General features: G+C 38.9%; 1 protein-coding gene and 1 long non-coding RNA gene across 12 annotated transcripts in view; both read right to left on the bottom strand.

Annotated features, from left to right (window-relative positions):
- Nucleotides 1-5,597, bottom strand: part of LOC116698701 (myosin IXb) — a 31,023-nt gene extending 25,426 nt beyond the window's left edge. For 4 of the 11 annotated variants that reach the window (XM_032530801.1, XM_032530802.1, XM_032530803.1 and 1 more), the window contains exons 1-2: nucleotides 5,074-5,444; nucleotides 3,895-4,740 (exon numbers count right to left, since the gene is read on the bottom strand). In XM_032530801.1, the coding sequence (XP_032386692.1) occupies nucleotides 3,895-4,674 (780 nt within the window). In that variant the 5' untranslated portion in view covers nucleotides 4,675-4,740; nucleotides 5,074-5,444. Of the gene's footprint in view, nucleotides 1-3,894; nucleotides 4,758-5,073; nucleotides 5,445-5,493 lie in introns of those variants that run through there. The other 7 variants (XM_032530799.1, XM_032530797.1, XM_032530793.1 and 4 more) reach the window with 4 other exon arrangements.
- LOC116698725 (uncharacterized) overlaps nucleotides 1-19,681 on the bottom strand; it is a 350,926-nt gene that overhangs the window by 270,790 nt on the left and 60,455 nt on the right. The gene's annotated exons all lie outside the window — the stretch shown is intronic.

The following is a 19,681-nucleotide window of genomic DNA, read 5'->3' on the forward strand; positions in this document are numbered from 1 at the left end:
CATCTCCTGATTAAATGAGGGGATCTCTGTCTTTAGACAGTTTCCTCCAATGTATCTCTTTTATAAAAAAAATCAAATAATACCCTCACACCAAAACAAGCCACAATAGCACCTGTTGTTTTTAGCAACATAATATTTTTAAGAATATAAATCTTAGTTTTTGACCTAACCTCACTTTATTTAACATTTTTATTTCTTGCACTGTAGCTGTGTTACTTTATTTTTCTTTATCCACTTATTGACTCACTCTTTTCTTACGCTTATTTTTACCTGTAATTTGACTGTGAGCAACTGAACAATTTCCCTGAGGCAATCAATAAAGTATTTAGATTCACTTTCTCCCATCAAACCAAATCTCTGCCTCATTGAACCCCTATCAAGAGAAGAGAACAAAACAACAAACCGCAAGGGAGATCAGTTAACAGGAAAAAAAGGTAAGCTTTTTCAAGCTGTTCAAGCTTATTCAAAGAAAAACTTGTTATACTTGTTCAGAGAGAGGAATAATCCATATTTAGCCACTCTCTACCGAAAGGCTGGCCCCTTGGGATTGTGGGTGTGGTGTGATTAGTAACAGGCCAGGGTCCTATGCAGAAAAGGTTAGTTGGCCTATTGATGGATAGATAACTTGTGCATATTTGCAAATATTGTTAGCTGGAACAGAGTTAACTGGTGCAAAGTAAAGATTCACAAGCAGCACATTCAAAACAACATCTATCTATAAATTGCAGGAACGTCTGTTTGTCTGTGTGTTTTGCGCATCTCTCTCGAACCGTTAGTCGGATGGATTCCAAATTTGACAGGGGTCTTGCTACGGGCACGGGTAAGTGTGGTGCAAAGTTTGAGTTGTTTGGATTAGAAATCCAAAAGTTATCATTAAGTATATATCGGGAAAAGAAGCACACAATGGCTTTTTCTGCTGTAGCTCCTGGATGCATGCAAAGCACAACCAGCTACAGACAACAAGTGGCAGACAGAGTGTGATGCCACTTATAGGCAAGCTAACAGACACTGTTTTTGAGTAACATTGTTGTCCTTATTTGGTGGACACACACACACACACACACACACACACACACACACACACACACACACACACACACACACACACACACACACACACACACACACACACACACACACACACACACACACACACACACACACACACACACACACACACACACACACACACACACACACACACACACACACACACACACACGTCATTGTGATATTTTGAGATTACATTCTGAATCTGCAACATTCTCTGTCAGGTAAATCAGTAAGTCAATAGTAGGCTATACAGGGGAGTTGCATATGAAGTGGTTTGGGGTCCTTGTGTATGTAATTTTGGGGTAGCCTACAATTTGTTTTTGATAGCAGGAATACCACAGGCCAAGCAATCGGCCCGTTCCAAACAGGCACATTTTCAACGGGCTCTGCACTAGTGAAGAAAACAATAGGTTTTGTATTTTAAATAAACTGAAACCAACAAATGCCTTGCTACCCACTTGCAGATTTGTTGTCAGTTCTATTTGTAGTCAGTTCTCAGACTCCTAGAAAAAAGAATAATAATATAAGTCCCCCCCCTCCTAAAACACAATGTTTGGTAAGTTCCAAGGAGGGGGTGTTTCCCTAAAAAAGCTTATGGCCTAGTTTCAAATCCGTTATTATAACTGAAACTGAAAGCACACTTTACATAAAAATGTGGGCAAATGTGTTGTCCTGTTACTCATTGACATGGTTACTAGCTAGATGTGGTAGCCAACAAAGAGAACTTTAAACCTAAATAAGCGAGAGTGAAACTGAAGTTTAAAAAAGTGAGAATTCCTAGTAGACAAACACTGCTTTGCATCTTGTGATTTGAATTAAGGACATATCTGAGCTTCACAACAAACCAAAATGTCTTAGGAACATCACAAAACAAAAAACTATGCAAACACTGACAAAATATTTCTGACATAAAAAATTCAGCATGGAAGATTTAAACTGGTAAATGTTTGTGGCCCTTGATGTCATTTGTAGCATTTTGTCTTAACAGTAAATGACTGACAAAATACCATAGAGTCCTTCCTGTTTAGATCACACAACTTTTTCTGTGGTTTTTGTTGATTACGCTGATTTACTGGGTTTTTTTTATTGCAGGAAGTGCAAAACACATGGTGCTGATACAGCGCCATGTGTTTTGCACTAATCTACTGTATCTATCTAACTATCTATAAATATCATATATTCCCTATATAAAAAGGGAGTGGTTTCTTTATTTGGCATTTTCTGTTTTTGAACAGACGGGATTTACAGGTCTAAAGAAAGGATATGAGAAATGAATGGGCAGTGTGTATGAGTCAAAAGCAATTTCATTTAGACTCTGAACCCTAACCTAGAGCAACAAAACATGAAAACACACACACACACACACACACACACACACACACCACACACACACACACACACACACACACACACACACACACACACACACACACACACACACACACACACACACACACACACACACACACACACACACACACACACACACACACACACACACACACACACACACACAACACTGTTGATCAACAAACTCATATCACCATGATTCTATGAAGTCAGGATGGCAGAGTCTCGCTTCATGTCACTCACTGAAGGCTGCAGCAAAGGCAGATGATCGGATGGTTAGACAGCGAGATAATTATTCTCTAAATCAACTAACAACTGGTTTCGAAGAAGCATTTCATGTGACAATGTGACTTGTTCCTGCTGACAATCATGAATCATATTTATACACACATATTTAAGCTTTTATTCTTTATCTTTTTTCGTTGACTGTCTTTTTTAATTCAGTTGCTTGTTCTATGTGTCATGCGTTTGACTATGTAAAGTTGTACAGTATGTTTATCTCCTTTTAATTCGGTTGCTTGTTCTATGTGTCATGTGTTTAACTATGTAAAGTTGTAAATGAGAATTGGTTCTCAAACAGTTTACCTGGATAAATAAAGGTTAAATAAAAAAATAAAAAACAAGGCTAAGATTTGTTGGAGAAAAATATTTGAGACTTTCTTTTAATTTAATAAACTTAACAATTGAATAGCCTTTTAATTTGTTGAATGACTTATGAATTACTAATCTGAAGTGTTGAGTAATTCATTTTCCTTGTAAAACAGACCAGACATAAGTTACATCTAATGACAATTATGAGGCACAGCCTCAAATGTTGGTCTTAGGGAAAACCGAGTTGCTTCAGCTTCCAGACTGTTGTCGGGAAGCACTTATGTGACTTTGTTCTGCCTCCAGGGCTGAAGTTGATGTTCACTTTGGTGAGCTGCAGCATTTATTCATGGACAAACGGAAGCCTAAAACTGTATATTTACAACCATTTGACAACCTTACAACTTTTTTCTCCTCTGCTCGGATTGGCAACTGCGCTATGTTTTGAGCACATCCACCGTAACTCTCGCTATAAAAAAGGGACAGCATGACCACCCCCCCAGCTTGTAGAACTCGATAAACTTACAATATAAGAAAAACAAATTCCAATCGAAACTTCTCAGGATCTTTGCAATGCCATTCCATTGCTTGCTTTGTCCAACTAACAATAAAATCCAAAGATATTGTATTTGCAATAATAAGAATAGTAAATCCTAGTCAGTTTTGCACAACAAACTACTGGTAACCAGAATTGTTGTTGATTCACTTTTTGTTGATTGATATTTTTAGCCTCCAATCTAAGATTTTTTAATAGACTGATGATAACTGTGTACATTTATTTTCTGATGCAGATCGTGAGAAGTCATGTAGCCTCTAAAAAGTTAACATTGTGGGCTGCTACAACAGACGTGGGGTGTCAAGTGTTTTTAACTGATGGCCGGCTTCACATCACAGGGACCTTACCTCTAGCACTGGGCCAGCCCCGAGGATGGTCCGTTCCAGCCCGCTGGAGTACGTCTTCTGGCTGAGGGCAGTCAGGCAGTGGATGAGATAATTGCGGCTTTCAGTCTTCCCTGAGCCACTCTCACCAGATAACACAATACACTGGTTAACCTGCCTGTTCAGCATGGCACGGAAAGCCACATCTGCTATGGCAAATATATGAGGGCTTAGTTTGCCCAGTGGCTGGTTCTCGTACAACTTGACATACTTGGGATTGTAATAAAGAGGCAGGAACGTATTAGGGTTGATGGCAATTAGGATCTTGCTGGCATAGGTGTAGATTTTGAGCTTGTAGAAGCGCTGGCGTAAAACATCCAGAATACTCTTCTCAGTGACCGTTTGGAGGTTACAGAGGTCATCATAGTCCTCTCTGCTGCTTTCTGCTGGGTTGCCTCCATTGTTGGCTTGCCGGTGCTGCAGGATGAAGTAGTACCCATGGCTCTGAGGGTGCCACCTCTGTGCCCCGGGTGGCCACAGCAGGACCCTTTCCAAAGGGCAGTCCCCAGGCTCCAGCAACCTCTCCTCTCCACTGTTCTTCCTGACCTCCAGCAGGCTGTATGTCTGGCTGGCATCCAGACCCAGAGTGGCCACGGCATTGTGGATGACTACCTCTGCCGTGTCCCTACCGCTGACCTGCAGGGGACAGTAGGCAGCTGTGTTTTGGGGCAGCCTGGGGTAGATCTGCACAACACGGACCTCTCCATCCTGTTCAGGGGGCCCGGCTCCATCTGTAGCGTTCATCCTGATATTCAGATATTCAGGCAGGCTTCAGCGTAACTCAGTGCCCCGATTCACAGCCATCATCCACTGTAGGAACACACATCCTGTATAATGTAACCAAATGCCAGTTAAATATGAAGAAAAAAAAAGTAAGAATTAAGGTCAGAGAACTGTGTTGAACTAAGATTGAGTCCATGGACATTCCAAATATACTAAATACAGTAAAATTCATTATTTCTGGTACAAAAACCTCTGCAAAGGACAAAAAAACACATGTCCAACTGTATCAACACGTAAATGCCTACTCTATCAATGACAGTTGACACTTGGTCTTATCCCCATCACAATTCCCACATACCTCAGACCAGGTGACAAATACAAGTGTTAAACAAGTGCACAATGCAAAAAAACAAGTCTCACCTTTCAAAAAGACCTGCTCATTCCATCTTTAAAAGCCGAAATACTCCTGAAAGCGACGAAAGGAGGAAGCTCTCTGGCGCTACAATCTCCAATCCCACAGTTTGAGGGTTTCTTTACCTGAGCTTTCCAAATAAAGGTCAGCCAATGAAACTTGGCTCACTCAATCATCTATCAGTTTTAAAATGATTACATATTAGATATTGGATATACACCTGATATTTCCCAGCAGTTCGGTGACATTATCGCACTAAATAAATCACAGTGTCTTCAAGAAATGTTGGATTAACGTCTTCCGCGTCGTCCTGGTCGAAGACTATTAAGGCTGACGTTACTTCCTAGATTTCGCCACACACTGGCTCACATACACACACATACACACCCGTCCACGAGGTGAAAATAAATGGGTTTGCCTTTACTGACCTGAAAGACGTTACACTTTAGCAAGCAGGAGATAAAACTGCAGAAAAACACAGTCTACAGGACTTTGTGACAGAGAGAGGAAAGGTGACACTTTCACATTACCGAGGAGAAGAAGTTAATAGAGAACGTCTATGCTTACGACTGAGAAGTTTTTAAACTAACATTAAAATGTTGTGATGGGTGAGCTGTGTGGTTTGAGCACCCCCTGGTGGAATCTTTAATTATCACAGCGTCAGAGTCTATTTTATCACATGAAGGCAAGAGGCAGTGTTTTAAAGTACCTGAGTATTTCAATTTTCTCTCATTACTTCTACCTCACTAACCTACTTTTTCCACTATATTTTATTCCATTCCATTGTTATTTGAAACAAAGCCTGGTGTTGTATTGTTTTACTGCATCATTGTAAAATATTTTACCCATTCTATTTTATATGCATTGTATAAAACAAAGAAAGCTAGATATGGGCCTCGTGTGTGTGTATGTGTGTGTGTGTGTGTGTGTGTGTGTGTGTGTGAGAATTGTTTTGGTGTCACAGCCACAAGGAGAGCATGGCACAAAAAAGACATGTATTCTGTAAGTAACAAAGACCTGTTATTTGATATTAATTTGACAGCTATAATAAGTAGATCTATTTAGATTAAAATTTAAAATGGAAATAAGGTTAGGGATTAGAACGTACAGTATGATAAGCTTATAAAACAGTTAAAACATAATTAAATTGAACCAGTTATTTCAACCGTATTGTCTTATTTGGGCCCCTAACATGTCAGATGTCTGTGAATTCATCAAAGACACATTATTCCTCAAAACGTCTCAGATGGTATCATTTAAATAATAAATAAAAGGTAAAACGATCCAAAACACAATTCACGAAAAAAACATTAGTGAAAAGTTAAAAAACAGGACTTTTTCCCCCTTTCTTTTCCCTCTCTTAATCATCCCACAACCCTCCAGATTTATCTTGTCTTGTCTTCTTTTTAGAGGGGCCGTCCCCTAGGTTGGGAATCACCGGACTGAATGCCTAATTGTATATAAAGTAGTTAAAACTACCTCCACCTCGGGCAACTACAACATTTAAATGCTGCTTAAACATTGACACATCAGTATTAATTATCTAAATACACTCTTAAAATAATAATTTACTTTGAGCACAACAGAAAATATAGAAAAAATGATAGGATAGGATAGAATATAACTTTATTTTACAATGTCAGTAAATGTGTTTGTCTCACCAAAAAAATGAACAATACAGTCAAAACAATAAAACCATAGCCGTGCAGAAATTATCATCTATCCAAGGTTTTAATGGCATGTTCCTGTGTCACAGTCTGCACTCTTAAAACTGGTCCAGAGGCTCCAAAACCTTTTGACAAATTTAGTCCACATTTTGGCCTCAAACTGTCTTGTGAATGTAGCATCTGAAAATTAAGGGGTTCTCTGGTTTTGAAAAGCATTTACTTATTTAAAGGGGGTTGGGAGGTTATGTAAGATTATTTTAAGGTTAAGTTTAAAAATATGTGACTTGTAGAGCTACTGCTGGTGATCACAAATCCCAATGAAGTATTTGTAAATTAAGTAACTATCCTTTGGGACTGCTGTGGTAATTGTACTGTTCAACAGTGATTAAAACTGTGCTTGTGGTGGTTATAAGTGAACCTTTAGTGACTGAATATAAGTAACTAACACATGTACAATATAATGCAAATCAACGCAAACCTGCTATAAACATTGGTGCTTTTGTGAGCATAATGTTGATGCTGTGTCAGGGAGGGGTTTGTGCAAGGCTGAAATTTGCCTGTGATGTGCAGTAGTGGCGCTATCATGCAAATAAAGGCCTGTGTACTGTAGAGATCATACAGACCACAGTTTTATCATCAGCTCTCTTCTAGGTGAAAAAAACAAGTTCATTTTGAATCAGTGGAACACTTTCTGTTGCAGCTACGTGGATGTTTTTATCTCATCTTCACAAGTGGACACACTTCTTTCCTATTTTTTTTAATAACAACAACGTCCCCAATAAGCAAACAAAAAACACCACAGAAGTAAATACAAGATAGGCCGAGATGTAGCGTGGAAGTTCAAGGTGGAAACTTAACTGATTTGGAGAAACGGCTGCTGATGTTTGACGACAGGATTTTGTCTTTGTGTCCAAGTTGAAATCCTCACAAAGGCTGGGGAAAAGAAATTATTCACACGGTACCTAGACAACCGTGGACATCCAAAATCAATAACATTTTGTTTTGCTTATGCTAATGCAACGCCTGTCCTGTCTGGTATATGATGACTGCAGAGCCAGTGTATCCCAATTTAGTGAAGAAGCTCGCAGACACACTGACAGCTTATCATGGTGTGAGGAATGAGAGAAGGCAGCGTGAAGTGTTACTCAGCACAAATCAGCTGCTGCTTGATCAGGACTACCTGCACAGGCAGCCAGATTCACCCACACAGGAAGACAAATTGGACACATATACACACAGATATGCAGACACACTCATCACTTTTTTTGTTTCAGAAACACAAATTCATCACTCCCGACAAAATACCTGTGGCCGAGTGCTTTGATAAACATGCTTCTGGTCATTTGCAATGTGTTCCATTTTATTATTTTAATGGGGACAATGTTGACAGCCTTGTAAGCACTGATGGTGTCACAATAGGTGTCACTATTGTTCCTGCTGTACTGAGCCAGTTCTGCAAAGACACACTGAATCCAGTTCAGTAGGCACAGGAGTGCACAACTCGGCAAAATTACCCATCCGAAAATTATTGAAAGCACAAAATTTAATTAATCCATTTAAAATTTTGTGGGGGAAACGTAAGTCCATAGTTGACACATTGCCAATATACAATAAAATATGCAACTTTATGAAATAATCTTAACTAAAAATAGAAATTTAAAAATTAACTTCTTCTTCATTTAAACCCCCTATAAATCAGGAGAAGCTGACTACTGTACATTGTGTCTGGACATACAAAGGCTTTTAACGCATTCCTCTTTTACAGTACAGGTGGCCCAGCTTCTTCATCAGGTGCATCCTTCTTCCTTCACATCTCTTTGTTTGGGGATGGTCTGCGGGAGCTCATACTTTCATGTCAGACACTGAACTTAGCCACTGTGAACAATTCCAGTTTGGTTCAATGCTCACTAATGAGCTAAGTTCTGCATCTTCAGAAAAGTCTTCCCAGAATGACATTTGCAGCATGTAATCTGAGCTATGTGTGTCTCCTTCTGCAAGAAAGAAAATATCTTGATACATTGCAAACAATTATAAAGATTTTGAATGGAGATCATGGATTTGATTGAGGTTGCAATTATGCTCAGACCTGTACAAGTAATACTGTCTGCTGCGTGATCCACTGGCTGCCTTGATGCTGGGATTTATCCAAATGAAAAATCCAGGTCCACGGCAGGCAAAGACCTCTTAAAATAAAATAAAAAAGGAACAATTTGCTAATAAAAACAAACTTTTTTTTAGTCTAATGTATTACACTAGTCACTAATATGAATGTAAAATGTGTGGTGACATAAAATGATGATTGGCCAAAGACTTAGACCACAGATTGTTACTTTCAAATGCAATATGAATAGCTCTTTTCATACAGTAACCTGCATGTTAATAAGCCTCGTAAAAAGTGAATTGCCGCACATCACTCTTTAAATTAATTGGTGAAGGAAATATTTTTACTTTTGCTTAAATAAAAGTAACAATACTAAATGTATTCCATTCAAAATATTATTTAACTAAAGTATCATCACCAAGCTGTATGTAAAACATGTCCATGTTACATTGTTATTGTAATAGAAGATATTAAATGATTGTAAATTGTAAGAAATGTAAGCTGATTGTTAATGTCAAAAAAAAAGTTAGATTTTGTCTAGAAAATCTAAGTTTGCTAAGTAATAAGTAACTATAGCTTTCATATGAATGTAGTGGAGTAAACATTTCAATATTACCTCTGAAATGTAGAGGAGTAGTATAAAGTAGCAGAAAAGGGAAACAGTTAAGTAAAGCACCTCAATATTGTGCTTTATCACAGTGCTTGGGTATTTGGATTTAGTTACTTTCCACCTCCGCTCAAATATAATAACAGATGCAGGCCTCATCTTTCTGCAGACCATTGCGAGAAGGTTTAGTAAACTGTATATAAATGACACGACTAGGTGTTTTATAAACTCTAAATGTGGCTCTCTTTCACACAGTAGGTACATACCGTCCCTCCCCAGGTGTTAAAGAGTCTCTACCTTCATCTTTTGTACTCCGATAGTTTGTCTGAGCCTCAGGACACAGGCTCAGTTTTCAGAATAAACTATTAGTCTGCCCAAACAGTGGTGTCATGACATCACTGCTTAGTGGAAAACAACTCTCTCATATTCTAGAGCTGTATGAGTAATCTTGCTGTGTACACAGGGATAAATGTCTTGATATTCAACAATTTTACTCCTCTTTGGTGGATCAAATGGCAAGATTTGACTGTGCAAGGTTCACATGATCATATTTAGACTCTTCCCACCTCCAAGTTGCATCAGTTAAATCTTAATTGACAAAAATATCTCTTTATGTAAGATACCATTTATTCAATGTGTACCATAATAAGAGCATTCTGTAATTTCTTCATCACTTCTATAAAGTAAGTCATCACCACAGACTCCTCAAAATGACTTGTCTTTCAAACTCTCGCAGCGGCACAAATCTTGTAAACACATCCCGAGAGTTGGATTAGTTTCAAGGGTATCAGTGTCCAAGGGTTACCTGAGCTCAACTGCCACTATGTCACTTTTCACCCTGCTTCAGGGGAAGAAAAGGCAGCGGCAGCCTTTGTCATCTCGCCACCTCCTTCTTTCCTGTGGAGAAGAAAGTGTGATGATCCATTTTAAAGATTCAATCAGCAGGATTACAAAGCCTCCACCGTCACGCTAATACATTACTTTATTCATCTTCTCAAGGCTTGTCATGCTCAGGTTAACTGTCTCTTCTAGAAGGGAGAACCAAGCAAAACATTTCAGAGATGGTGAAGTTATAATGAAAAGGTGGTGTAATAGGAGGACAGCGAAATACAGAAAAATAGGGGAACAGAAGGAGTGACACAGTCTAAATCATTCTATGCAAGCAATTTGGCAACACCATATTCAGCAAAAAAACAACAACATGAAAAGATGCTCTTAAATGCATCACATTATAATTCCAACACATGCTGTTGACTTCATTTACCATTCACATTGACTAAGGAGCTTAGATATCTTTATTCTATCTAGTCATAAAGGTGCCTCTAAAAGGTATGAATTTCCACTTACCTGTTTGTAAAGAAGAACGCGGAATGACAAGACACAAGAGAGAGGCCCTCAGTGTTGTCAAACCTGTTCATGCTCTGCTGGTTTCTTTCTATCTGTTTTCTGTTGCATGTTCATAGCAAGACAGCCCTGCTTTCGGCTCCTCAAGCTGTCCATTGTGAGGTGTGGGTGAGCAACGGGGGGAGTATGTGTGGAAAGAGAGAAGGCACAAAAGGGGAGGGCAGAGGAGAGAGGATGATGGGACAGGTGTGGAATTTACACACCCTGCTGATAGTGACCACAATTGGCATATTTGCCTCAACGTGATGAGTCACCCCTTTTAATGGTGGAAGTGAGAGAAAATGTGGGCTTGTGAGTGAGAGGAAGACACAAACAGAAACACACAGTATAGGAACACATTGTCTGTAGGATATGTCATTGTTTCAATCCTGCCCAGGATTTTAGTTTTATGTTTTAAGTTTTCAACAACACATTTTATTAGTTCTTAAGATTACAACTCTTTCTGGAATTTACATACACTTTTCCATCTGCATATAATAAACACAACAAAGCAAAAAGAAAAAAAGCAACCTGAAGAAATATACATTCTATATTGAAAAAATAAGTTCGACAGATAATGAACATAACATTCAATACAATAAAATAATTCTTCTAAATTTTGGTAGATTTTCATGAATTTACGTCAAACTGAGAGCTACAAAGAAATAGGATAAAGTTAAATAGTAAATGAGCACATATTAAAGGGTTATATTCTAAAGTAGCACGAGTTGAAGCAAGGATTTTATGAATTGACTCAAAATAAGCATGAAGTGAAATTAGTGACATTGGTGACATGTTCCTTCGTTATAATGTTTAATTCTAATTTTGTTTAGTTTGAGTCAATCCCACAAACACCGTCCTGCTACCAGAAATACTCACTAGTGAACCAAATTATTAATCCGCGGTAGAAAGTAGTCTGCAATAAATGCACCATATATTCCTGTGTTTGAGTAAAGTTTTCTAAAGATAAACTGTGCCCAGCTCTGTTAGAAAAACAAGTTAGAACATATTTTTAAACAAATTAAAAGTTCTATCTTCAATTAGAACCAATGGACTTTGGGATGAATACTACAGACACGGTATAAGTCGCAAAGTATGAAGAGAAAGTAAAACACTGTTGTTTTTTCTTTTTGTCTGGGACATCTGTTGACAATAAGACAAATATAGAATGACCCTTGTCCTTTAAGGACGATGATGAAAAGAGTTCAATAAGTAAGGACCCCTGTACATTTTTGTTTTTAAATGTACCCAATAAGATTTACTTTTATTGAAGCAAAACTTAGAAAAAGCAGAATAATGTCAAAAGTGAATACGTCCTTGTCTCCTCTGTTTGTTCCTCTCTGGAATGATGAATAATGAAGAGAAGAGAGAAGAAAAAAGGTTAGTTACCAATCAAAATGGATTCCAGCACTCTCTTTTGTTTCCAAAGACTACTTGTCTGGGTTTTTGTTGTTGCAACATTTCCAGTAACATAGTAGAGGAGAAAATGGAAAACCTTCGCCCTCCAGTGCATGAGGGCCCTCATGTCAGTCACCATACCCCGATGTACATTCTGCCCTCTTTCCATCAGGATGGTTGTTTTGATTTGATGGCTGCAACCTGATATGCACGCTTCCATACATGGTTGGTACATGTCACTGTCGCTCTACAGCAGGGCAGCTGAAAAACACAGGGAGGCTGTCTCGAGTTGTTTTTCCCTCTCACCTTTTAAGAGCACTTTGCAGTGTGCTCCTCTGGCCCCTAATGCACCCGGTCCATTTAGCAAGGCAGAGCTGTGAAACCCAAGATCACAGGCATGGTCAAAAACAATTTCACCCTCTGATTGAGCCAATATCCACTATACATTTTGAGGAGAAACAGGAATCTAACATCTGTTACTGTACATGTACAATATACAAGTTCTGCATTTTGTAATCTGTTCATTTCAGAGTATTCCCAAAACTTGTAACAAGCCCCAATACATATGTATAACCTCAGAGATGAAAAAGTGTGCCTGACACCTTATATCCTTGGAACTTTATCTGACCGTGTAACTGCAGCTTCTACCTAAACAAAGGTATTAGAATGGGAGTGAAAACACAAATGTACTTACTAATTGTTTAGTAGTGTTAGTTTCTCATAACACAAAGAGATGAGGTGGGTTTTGTGTGAAACCAGATCCAGTCTGGAGTTATGGGCAGTGCATGGCGGATAGGCTAGATGCATTAGCCCAGGCTAATGGGCTAGCTGGCTCCAAGAGGCCTGACTGTCTATTATGTGCAGCTACGGCATGAAGAGATTAAAGCTAAACTGCTTTTGACAGCTCTGTTGTCCAAAAAGCCCCTTAACTCTCATATTTATTTTGTGATACTTATGCCTGAAATTCAAATATATAATTTCTGCTGTACTATAAATCAATAACATCCAGTCGGCAATTCATTACTTGAAATTCATTACATCATTACATTACTTGAAATTCACAAAAATGGCTAGACAAAACAGACATGTCAGAGTGAAATGATCTGTGCTTCAATAAATCTGTTAATGTTTGATTGAAGGCTAATAATGAAGGGACTTGTAAGTTTTCTGTCCTTGCAGTAAGGTTGAGGTCATTTGGCACAAGCTCTATAGAGTAACAGTGTAAGACACGCAGTTAAAAAGCCTCAGAGATGGAAAGGAGCCATGTGATGCATAGAGGGGTGGATTGATCTGCTAAATCCTTTCCTGCAAGTGCAGCCAACAGGATTTTTTGGAGGTAGAGTGGGTAATGTAATAGAGAGAGAGAGGGGGAGAGAGGGGGAGAGAGAGAGAGAGAGAGAGAGAGAGAGCGTGGACTTTGGAGGATGTGCTGTAGAGGGTGCTGTTGCATTAATGCAATCTGGAGGCGATTCATGTCTGAATGAGACTTTAAGATTGTAGATGGGAAGTGTTGTGTGTTATTAAAGGTCGGTTGACTTAGCAGGATTGCGAATGGATTGGAAAAGACGAGCAACATAATTTCTATGTTTGATTAAAGTGGTTTAAACATATAAGATACAGCAGATATCATAGCAAGACTTTAAAATCATTTAAAACTAATCAAGGCTAAATTAATTTGAGAACAAAAAAAACATATGTAACTGGCACATTGCAACAATAATTAATTCCTGTGAACAGATGACTTTGCAAAACCATCAAGCATCACCTATTGATTTGTGACAAGAATGTTAATCGGAGGCGCATTAGATCATATCATTCAATTTCTTAAAAAACCTTCTTGGTTAAAAATGAAGCAGAAGAATATAATAAGGTTCTACATGCAGGATCATTTAGCTTATTAACAGCTGCAGAATGTGCAACACATTCACCCTGATACGACACCCTGGACTCTCAGTGGGGTCAGTAGATATCCAGTTGCTTACAGAAAAGTCAAACAGCATCTGTGAAATTGGCCGGGCAACCTTTGACCCTTCCAGTGGTTAGTGAGAGGCAGAGACACTGGTGCATACCAAGCTGCCAGGTCGGCTGCACCGCTGACTCCCTGTGCCTCTGTGGTATCACAGAAGAAACACAGTTCATTATAATGAGCAAGTTTGAAGTGTTTCAGTTTGAAAGTCTATAAATAATCCTCCAGATATAATCTGTTCAGAAAAGGTCACATTATGTTGGTTGTATTGCTATTGAATGAAAGTCTAGTGAATTTTAACTAATACTTAAGTAAGTTTCCTGTGAAGAATAAAAATGTCCTCATTGTTACTGTTTCATGGCTGTGTCCTAATTCCATAAGGTCTGCAACTAACAATAATTTTCATAATCTGTTAGTTATTGTCTTGATTAATCCGTTTTTTTTCTTTTTATTTGATAAAACATCAGAAAACAGTAAATCACAATTTCCTAGAACCTGAAGGGATGTCAGACAATGGCTTCTTTTCTTCGTCAAAACATTATATGAATAATTCATTTTCAAAACAGTTGCCGATCTATTTCTGGTGATCAGTTAATCTAATAATTATTGAAGCTCTAAATTCCACACTACACACTAATTGTATACACTGCTAATACTGCTTTTGCAGTTAGTGTACACTAATTAATCATCAACATTTTAGAATTCCTTTATGCATTGGCAAAAAATGGCTTATTTTAAAGACTCCACAATTATTTTCTTTTTTAAATAATTGCTACGCAAAGGAATCCTAAAAATCTCTAAAAACTATGTTAATTTTCCTCCAAAGTGTCGAGTGATTCTGATGTTCATCATCCAAAAGTTGTTTAATGGAAATCATTGCTCTGACTGGAGCCAGCTGGTGGTGGATGATGGCAGAAAAAAGGACTGCATTGTTGTTTTGGTGTAGATTGTGGTAATATGACTGTCAGGCACTTTGTATATTTCTGTCTTCTATATGCAAGTACTTTTGAACATGTCTTCATAACAAGACATATTATTTGGTTGTACTTGGAACTTTATATAGTATGACATCAGTTAATTTCCAACTGCAAAATTCAAAGTTTAGTTTTTGCTTTTCTTTCCAGCTTTAGTTTTTTTCTTCCCATTTTAGCCAGTTTCCTTTTTTTCATTCTAATATTATATGTTTATTAGAAAGTTAATTTTACATGTAAATTGCTACCGCCAGGGAGGGTGTATAACTAAAGACACAGCATGTCTTCTTTTCTCTGCTTCTCTTCATGGTCTTCAGGTTCATCTGCCAACCCTCGTCGAGCTGGCTCAGGTTGGCCTTGGACCAGCTCTTAGTTAGGCCTGTAGTTTTAAACTGCCAGGGGACTTCCTTTGACACACGGAGCTCCTAAATCCTGGTTGACGCTGTTGCCGTGGCCCTGCTAGGTTCCCTGCCATGCCCTGCTACCCCCTGCTATGCCCTGCTACACCCTGCTATGCCCTGCTACACCCTGCTATGCCCTGCTACACCCTGCTATGCCCTGTTACAACCTGCTATGCCCTGTTACAACCTGCTATGCCCTGCTACACCCTGCTATGCCCTGCTACACCCTGCACGTCCTGTTACAACCTGCTATGCCCTGTTACAACCTGCTATGCCCTGCTACATCCTGCTACGTCCTGTTACAACCTGCTATGCCCTGCTACACCCTGCTATGCCCTGTTACAACCTGCTATGCCCTGCTACATCCTGCTACGTCCTGTTACAACCTGCTATGCCCTGCTACACCTCTTCTGTTACACTGCATGCTGCACTCCTGCTAGCCTTTACAACCTGCTATGCACTGCTACACCCTGCTATGCCCTGTTACAACCTGCTATGCCCTGCTACATCCTGCTATGCCCTGTTACAACCTGCTATGCCCTGCTACATCCTGCCACGCCTTGCATTGCCCTTGTTAGGCCATAAACTACAACAACTACTATTTCTAGTCATAGTTCCATTATCTTTATTGTAGTGCTGTCAGTTAAACGGCGTTAACGCAAACCCATCTTAATGGCGTCAATTTTTGTTCTTTTTGGCCTTGCAAACTTTGTAGTTTTTTTGTAGGGAAAAAAACAAAAGCCAAGCTGCACACACTTGTTTGGGCTTGGGAGGGGGCCAAAGAGTAGTAACGTTATGTTTTGAGTGGATGGCAAGCGTGAGGTGCCGAAATGGATGCCAATAAGATTTTGAATGGAAAGTTTATTACTAAAAAGGCAACTACAAAGTTGCCAAAACGTTCCATTGACAAGACCAAAGTGATCTGTGTCAAAGCTAGGTAACTGTTACTGTTCCTTCTTCCTGAAATAAGAGGCTAAGTTGATGAGCCTCTGGTGAATAAAGAGCAGTAGCCTGACTGCTATATTCAAAGCAAATTTGAAAAAAATAAAGTATTAAGCCATGGTTTTCACCCTTTTATTGATGTTACATTGTTGTAACATGTTGAGTGTTACATGGTGTGAGATTATTTATTCCAAGTGAGAATGTTGCGTGTGAAATTGAACACTACAGTAGGGTATGTGCCAATGTTGTTTTCAGTGAAAAAAACATTTGCACAAAGCAAGCCGATCCACTTTTCCATGTTCATAAGAGCATTAACATGAGAATAAAAAAAAGAATGGGACAAAAAGAAATCATGGGACATTTAGAATAGATAAAAATGTGTGATTACTTGCGATTAATTGCAAGTTAACTATGACATTAATGTGATAATTGCGATTAAACATTTTAATTGTTTGATAGCACTACCTTAGTGTGACTATAATTGTCACTTTTCATCTTACCCATACTCGCCACCGTCAGACACCGCCTACCAAGAACCTGGGTTTGTCCGAGGTTTCTCCATAAAAGGAAGTTTTCTTCACCACTCAAGGTTTCTGCCTAAAAGGGCGTTTTTCTTCGCCACTGTCACATTAAATGCTTGCTCTACTGTAACTGTTGTGTCTTTGTAAATTTTAGAGTGGGGTCCAGGCCTGCTCTATCTGTAAATTGTCTCGAGATAACTCTGGCTATGATTTGATACTATCAATAGAATGTAATTGAATTACTGGATATATCAAAGATTTCACACAAATGAAATGTAATAAATAAGTAATCTAGTAATATAGGCATGTGCACAATAACACAGTATCACTGGGGAAGAGAACTTTTAAATAATATACAATGGCGCAGTTGTTGGTAAATAATTGTCTGATTGCCTATTTCTGCTCTGTTTATACATGTGAATAATAATGTGATTACGTGAAAACTACACTTGACCGTAAGTATGTCTTGATCTTACTTTTAATGAAAAGCTATTTTATTTTAGTGACAAATTTGATAAAGTCTGGACTGGACCTGAGCTTGAAAGTTTGACAGTGATTTAGAGGACAGAAAAAGACTCAGCTCTCACAGACAATGCAAAATGAGTGCTGCGGCACTAAATAAGATAGTGCCACTTAGGAAAATAAGAGAGGTCGCATAGCTTGAGCCAAGATGGATCGTTGTGTCAGCACAGTGTGTAAAACCACACTCCCAGGCTTGGCTGTTTTTGGAGCTGGTTCAATCAAGGTCTTGCAGGACTGCCCATATTTTTTGTAATGGTGTTCACGAAGCATAGCAACCCCTCAGTAGCTCTTCTGACACAGAGGCTGCATGAGAACATCTTTGCAAACTTTCTCTAAATGAGGTCACAAAGCCCTTTTAAATGATCTTCAATCCTTGTCGGCACATTTCTCTTCAGATTAGATGCAAACCAAGTCATGAGCTCATCAGCAAGAAACTGTTGCTCTCAAGGGTCTCCACAGTACATGAAAAGATAATATTTCATCCTATGTACATTTCCATAGACAGTAGCCTACACACAATAAAATTCACTGAGAGCTATTGAACACATCCACCAAAGAAACACACTTATTTTTATTCAGAATAGGTTTCTGTTTGAGCCTGAAATATTGCTTGAAACCGATATGAAGTAGTGAGAAGCAAATGATGATTTTGACGTTAACTGGTTACCGTGGAGAATTTTTCTTATAATCATAAAGGATGTGAAATTAAACAACGCTGTGGACAGTGAGTGTCTGTCAGGTCGAGGACGGCTTTGATTTCTCCCTAGGTGCACCAATTTAAGTGCACAGCTATTCATCTCATATGCGAAAGTATGAAGGCTGGAGGCTTCACTGTTTGTGTTCAAAGGCAGTGGTCGATAATGAATGATTCAGCTGTTGTTTGTGGTGAACATGAGAGATTGCTGTTAACAAATGGACAGCCGTTAACTTGAAGGTCAGGGGAATGACAAAAATAGAGGGTTAGGACATTGCTTGCTCTGTCCAAGTATCTATTTAACCAAATGGTAAAACTGCACGAAGCTTGGAAAAAAACGTAACCAACGTGTTTGGCTTAATATGTTTTACAGCAAGGATGTTTGCAGTATTAAATCTGAGAAGGAGTTGATCAAATCTTAATAAGTAGGTCTTACTGTGTTTAATGAACGGAGCTTCTAATTCCCCAAATGTTACGTGATCAGTGTTGAATACCTGGATACCTAATCGTGCACATATGTGGTTGCCTTATACCAATAATTTTTCAACCTTTTGGCTTTTGACCCACAAAATAAAAACAATAGACATCTCTACTTGTCAACTATCATCAGGGGTTTAGAGGCTTAGAAGTAAAACAATCTAGCAAGAAAGTTCACAAGAAAAAAAGACTGGAGAAATGTGGTCCAGACTGAAATATCTCAAAAACTGAATGGAGTGTCATAAAATGTACTGCCACTATAAGGATGTCACTCCCCAGGTTGAGAATCCTTACCTATTTGACAACTAGGCACATTGATTTATTTATTTCCTCACAAAATATATTATAACATAATAACAACATGCTCTGGTTTCTTGGGCTAATTATTGGGTTATATCTAGGCAAGACCCACCCTTCAATAGAATATGCGCATTACAATTGGCCAGGTGTCCATGCTCGTTCGAGGTAATGGAATCCGATTTGTTAAGATCCTATCCCCTGACCAATTGGCTATCCTAACCTTTAACTACTCAAGGACAATGACTAAACTCAACCAATCAGGCTTACCTAGAACTGTAGTTGGAGCCATAATAATGCCCAAGTAACACACACCTAAACCACGCCCTTAGCTGCCAGTAGTTCCTCACCAGACGCTGATAGGTTCGTTCCGCTGCTGTTTGGACACCACACTTTAACATGATGCATAGTCTCGGAATGCCAGACCTCCCTCCACAGCACTGCGAAGGAGGGTCTTGTCCACACAACGTTTTGGTATAGGAGAATAAATGTGCTCTGGTTTATTGGCATTTCTTTAAACCAATTTCAATCGTCATGGGCGGCGCTAAGTGCTGGATGGAGCAACAGTGCCTCAGCAAATTAGCCTCTGGAAGGAACCTGGTTAGGTGGAAAATGTACGTTCAAAAGTTGTTTTAGTTGTGCAACAAAGAACTCAGATTGGACAGATAG

This window comes from Etheostoma spectabile, chromosome 12 (assembly GCF_008692095.1).
Source record: "Etheostoma spectabile isolate EspeVRDwgs_2016 chromosome 12, UIUC_Espe_1.0, whole genome shotgun sequence".
Classification (NCBI taxonomy): domain Eukaryota; kingdom Metazoa; phylum Chordata; class Actinopteri; order Perciformes; family Percidae; genus Etheostoma; species Etheostoma spectabile.